Raw genomic sequence first — 5,510 nt, 5'->3', positions numbered from 1 at the left:
GCTATCATTTTAGCAAGCTGCCTTATCTTTGTTGCTCAAAGCAGAGTCATGGGAATGTTTTTTTCTAACCTAGCAGGTTATTAGAGGACAGACTTATAAATAACCAGTCCTGGTTATTTTTAAGTATTTTCAGCATCATCTATCATGATAGTGCAGCACAACTTGCAGAAAAACCGTCCAGTTTTGCTGCCAAAGCTTCATAACTCACTTCTGTTTCTGTGGATGATGAGGAGCCAAGTCCAGGCTCCAGCTCAGCTCTGCAGGAATGCCAAGGCCCAATGAGCTGCACTGCCCACCCTGGCCCCAGACTGTTATTTTCTAAACCTTCTTTCCTCATTGCAGAAAATGCCATTCTCTTTTATTACAGAGAGGAAACTAACACTGGAGTTATTTACAATAAATTTGGTGAGGTATTTCTGGGGATGCTGCAGTCACCATGGCAACCATGGGCCAAACTGGTGCTGCTGGGTGGGACGGTGGGGCCGCAGGGAAGACAAACAGGGGCTGCTGCAGACCCTGAGAATGGGCTGCCAAAGCCACAGCAGGGGAAGGAAGTAGAGTTGCAGGTAGTCTGCTCCTAAGCTGAGGTGCTATGAAATTATCAAAATAGTCTAACCCCACCACTCCAGGAGAACTGAGCATTTCAGACAAGATAATTTACATTTGCTTCATAATTTATTAATTTTCAGATTACTGTATGCAATAAATTATAGTTGATATAATAATAACATTGCCATAAAATATTACCATGAAGTAAGTACTCATCTAATAGCAACTGTAACCTACAGAGACAAGAACTGGAGTTATTATATTTAGATTTTTAGTGTTAATGGGAAGTGAACAAAATATTAAGGAGCTTCACAGTAAATTCAAGGAAATCTGTCATTATTATTGCTTCTGTGCAAATGACTTTTACTGCACACATACAGCTTAGGAAGAAAAGTACAGTTGTGCAGAGTTACTCTGGAGCAAATGCATTCCCTTATGGCTGGACTTACTGCACCACGCAGTGCATTTGGATGCACTTAACAAGCACAAAGTGACCGTGATCAGCAGCTGATTGGTCTGCAGAGCCTCCCTCCAGCCACAGCAGTGAGGCTCTGCCTGGGCTCAGGCTCGAACAGAACAAGTTCAGAAAGGCAAAGCACACGGGTGAAGTCAGTGAACACTGAGTCCATCAGAGAGTCCCAGGTCACACCCAGGCGTGTGGGTTCCCCACAGCTCAGTCCCACGGCTGCCCAGAGGAGCCTGTCTGCCTCCCATGGGGAGCTGTCCTCCCTCTAGGAGCCTCTGGCCACCACGCTGCCACCCACATCAGTGCTGCCATGGGCACTGATTCTGCTGTCCACACTGATGCTGCCATGGGCACCGACGCTGCCATGGGCACCGATGCCGCTGTCGGCACGCAGTTTGCTGTGGGGCTGAAGCCCTGCATGTGGTCTGTCAGGTCCCCAGTGCCATGGGGCAGTGGAACATGCCGAGTGTGGTAGGAGGTCACAAACAGTCCTGTCCCCAAACGTTCTCCTCCATTTGTGCTCCCTCCGCCAGCTCAGTGAACTTTAATGAAGTATTTCCGAAACGTCAGGAACTGGAGCAGTTTGTCTTTTCTCCTCTGCTTTAGTGCCATTAGTGCTCTCGTTTTCTCCTCCACGTCCTGGTCAGTGGCGAGGATTATCTTGGCTCTTTCCTCCGCCTTCTTGTCTCCGGAGTTTCTGAAGAGCTTCTGCAGGGACTCTTCGTTGATGCTTTCAAAGATGTTGGCCGCGGCTTTCTTGCGCAGGGCCGTGTCAAAGCGGTAGCCGTGCACCGAGGGGCTCACTCGCAGGGACGTGGACATGGCTGGAGTGCTGGTGCTTGTCTTTGCTTTCATCTATGAGGGTGCTGCCGGGTTTGCCTTGGGCTCCGGCCAGAGGAATGGGTTCTGTGCTGGCTCCAGGACTGGTATTTAAAGGCAGGCTGGAGGAAAAGCTGGAGGGCTCAGGTTACAGTGGTGAGATCACGGTGATGTCAACACCCAACAGTCACAGGCGAGTTTAACAGTTAAGTTGCCAACTTATCCCCGTCCTGCGAACGAGATGCAAAGTTCTCTCTGCTTCTGCAACAGAAATGGCTTTTCTTTGAACTACTGCTGTGGGATTGAGCCAGCACAGCCCAAACTCCACTCCTGCCTTTGTTGCAGGTAAAAAGCATCACGTGTAGAAAATATATTATAACAGAAACATGTCAAGCTCCAGGTGAGAACTGTTGCAATACAAGCAAGAGGTGTTGGCTGGATCCTGCACACACAGCCAAGCATTTGTGTGTGTCCATCAGTAACACTTCAAACTTGCTCCTGTCTGGGCATGGGATCCTTTCTGCTGCTTCTCAGCAGATGCAGCTCATCTTTAGTGCACACACAACTGCATTTTCTGTTGTCAAGTGCTGTCCCAAAGGCAGGTGATCCTCAGGTTTTATACCCTCAGCTGCCCAGCTGTACATGGCAAAGCTCTCAGAGGCAGCAGGAAAATTCCCAGTTTGCTGCCCTGCTGCTGCCTCCAGTGTCTTTTTTCTTAAATGTCCTGCTCACCAGTAATGGAAAGAAAACTCACCTCTGCTCCAAAAGAGTCTGTGCTCTCCTCACCACCCTTGGCCAACGCCAAGCCCTTGGGCTGGGAGGACTCACTCTTAGTCATATCGGTTGGTTTCTGGCAGCCCTGCAAGGAGCACAGAGATGAACTTATGGTTCTCATGGGTCCCTTCCCACTCAAGAATCACTGTGGACAGGACATGGATGCCAGCAAAGAGCTGGCTCTGACCCCTGGAGCTTCGGCTGGGCTTGGACACCCGGTGTTACTGAGCACAATCAAATCTGGTCTAGAGAACAGCTACGTGTTCAGAAGTCACTTGAGGCCAGGAGCCAGAGATAAGTGTACTTTGGTTAATGTTTTAAAGCAGCCGGATGCTGCAGAGGTTATGTTTGGAAAGTTAGCAGCTTGTTTACTGTTGTTGCTGACCCTGTTACTCACCCTTGCTGAAGGACTCCCAGGAACAGCCTCCGTCGGTAACCCACTTCAACCAGGGGTTTCCCTCATTTACCAGAGAGCTGCAGAGTTGACCTCTGACCACAGTGAAGAGCAGACCCAAAGGAACATCACATAGATGCTTCTCATTCCACGTTCCCTTTAAAACTTCTGTTCCTTCTGACAGAGGGAGGGGATGTGCCTGAGGCCCAGCAAACCCCCTCTCCAGTGGCCCATGGGAGCCAAGAGAGAGGTAAGACCACCTGAAGCTCATGTGCAGGTGTTTGTGCTGGCTGAGAGCAGAGAAAGGCCTTGCCTGTGAGCTGTTTCTCACCAGGTGATGTGCAGAGTGGGGCAGGTGGCTGCCTGGGCCCCAGAATGACAGGCAACCACAGTCCCACGCAGGCTCAGGTCAGCATCCACCTTGCCAGGGCTTGCCAGGCTTTTATCCTTAGGAGAGGGAGTAGGCTCATTTCCGTGTCTGACCACTTTTGTACCTGGGACTTGGGACTCATCCGTTGGGGCTGGGCATGCCCTGGCACAGTCTTACACCCTACACCTGCCACATCCCACCAGGACACGAGTTTCCCCACCATTGCTGGGACTTTGCTCTGTGCCATTGCTCCAGCACGAGCTCCCTCTGCACATGCCATCACTTCCCGCTGGTCCTGTCATTGTCTGAGTGACTTTTTATGAGGTTGTCCCAATGTCTTTTGTACGTGCAGGCTGTTCCATGCCTTAGTGTATAAACAACAGCTTTGCAAACCCCTGGGCTTCTGCTTTCACCAGCCAGACATGCAGCCCCTCACCTCACCATGGTCTTGCCAGGTTGGTGAGAATTACACCTCAGCCACTGTTTGCTCAGTGTTTGCAGGGCTGGTAAATTCACCCTGAAAATAAGATGGTTTTGATGTGGCTGGTGTCTGCCTGGGATAGACCCTCATGGTTTATAGACTCTGTTAACATGAGATGTGAGGGGGGAGCAGGATGAAGCAGGGCCAAGTGGATTCCTTGTCCCTTCCTTCTCAGATATGCCCAGAGTGCTCTGGGAAGGGGAAACCTGCCTGCAACACATATCTGGCTGAAATGCTGAAGGTATTTTGCTTCACTGGACAGATAACACAGTGTCAGGGTACTTAGGGCAAAAACCAGTGCCAGAAGATCAGCCAAGATCTTTTGGCTGTAGGAAACAAAGCCTTTGGTGTCCCCTTGTTGAAAACATGTGCTGAGGCGTGTTCACGTGCGTGGGGTTGTCACCACTCCCACTGTACATGGAATCGCTCTGCAGGTATTTGCAGAGATGTGGCTGAGAGCAAAAATTAGCAATATCTGTGGAAGATACAAGCTCAGAAAAGTATCTGCCATGGAAACAAAGACTAAAGCCGATACTTTAGGAGTAAGACATCAGAAAGCTGCCAAGATCAAGCATGCATTTCCTTGTGAGCTCATCTCGCACGGAGCAGTAACAAATGTCTTTGCCCCTTCATGCTTCTCTGCCCACTTTGTATAAATTTAGCTGTGCTTGGCTCTGAGGGGGTGATGAAGCCTCGTCTGTTTTTTTCCAGTAATTTTTGTTTATATCACTCTTTTAATACTGCTTCCCCAGTAGTGCTTAGGAGGAATTATTCATGTGTTGGATTGAAGCGAAACTTCAGAGATGCGATTTCTATCATCGTTCCCCTGCTATTACTGTGTAATTGCTTTGTGAGACACAAATGCTCCATTTCACCCGTTAATGGGAGGATTAATTCCCAACTCCACCATCTGCAAAGCCACGTCCCTCACCGTGTTCTGCTTCTCCCAGCGTGATGGGCTCAGGGCACTCCAGGCAAGGATGTTCTGCTGCCTGGGGGCTGGGCAGGATTGTCTGAGCTTTGGGGCACGAGGTCCCTTCCACAACAGCCACAGCAGCGCCCCGAGGGCACCTGTCCCAGGCTGGGGCCACAAAGGTTTTCACACTGAAGCACTTATGATTTATCGTTGGCTAAAGTGAGCCCAGTCAAAGCCAGCCAGTGCTTGAGGGAAGCTTTTGGGAGGGATGGGGACTCTGAAGCTGGGTTAGTGCTTGCAGGTGATGCAAAGCCCGATTAAATGGACCCAGAGGCTTCTCCCACTCCAAGCTGCAAATTACACCAGGATCCCGCCCGCCCCAGCTGCACCCATGGAGGAGAGGGGAGGGCAAAGCAGGGCACTCACCAGGTCAAACATCACGATGGGGGTTTGTGGAAAGCCCCCAGCCCCTGCAGGGCACTGGCAGTCCCAGGAAAGGAGGGGAAAGGGAGCCGGGGCTGCTCTGATCCCAAGGGCAGCTGGGGCAGCTTGTGCCTGTCCCACAAACTCTTCCAGAGAACTTGCTCTGCTTTTATGTAACTTCCAAAACCACTCCAAAGAAGGTAATCTGGAATGGCTGTGCAGTTCCTTGGGGCATGTTTTGCATAGTTTTGTCTTCACTAGCTGCTGCCAAAGCCTGCACGGCCTCTAACACCCCCTTGGGATCAGAGGATGCAGCAT

The 5,510-nt window shown here is 50.5% G+C and overlaps 1 protein-coding gene across 1 annotated transcript; it reads right to left on the bottom strand.

Annotated features, from left to right (window-relative positions):
- Nucleotides 1-659: 659 nt before the first annotated feature.
- Nucleotides 660-2,151, bottom strand: TCIM (transcriptional and immune response regulator). Its single transcript, XM_071579105.1, has one exon. The coding sequence runs from the start codon at nucleotides 1,868-1,870 to the stop codon at nucleotides 1,550-1,552; it is 321 nt and encodes a 106-aa protein (XP_071435206.1). The 5' UTR covers nucleotides 1,871-2,151; the 3' UTR covers nucleotides 660-1,549.
- Nucleotides 2,152-5,510: the final 3,359 nt, after the last annotated feature.

This window comes from Pithys albifrons, chromosome 29 (assembly GCF_047495875.1).
Source record: "Pithys albifrons albifrons isolate INPA30051 chromosome 29, PitAlb_v1, whole genome shotgun sequence".
In the NCBI taxonomy this organism is placed as follows: Eukaryota; Metazoa; Chordata; class Aves; order Passeriformes; family Thamnophilidae; genus Pithys; species Pithys albifrons.
Note: the sequence above shows the minus strand (reverse complement) of the source record. Positions and strands in the feature narration are given on the sequence as shown.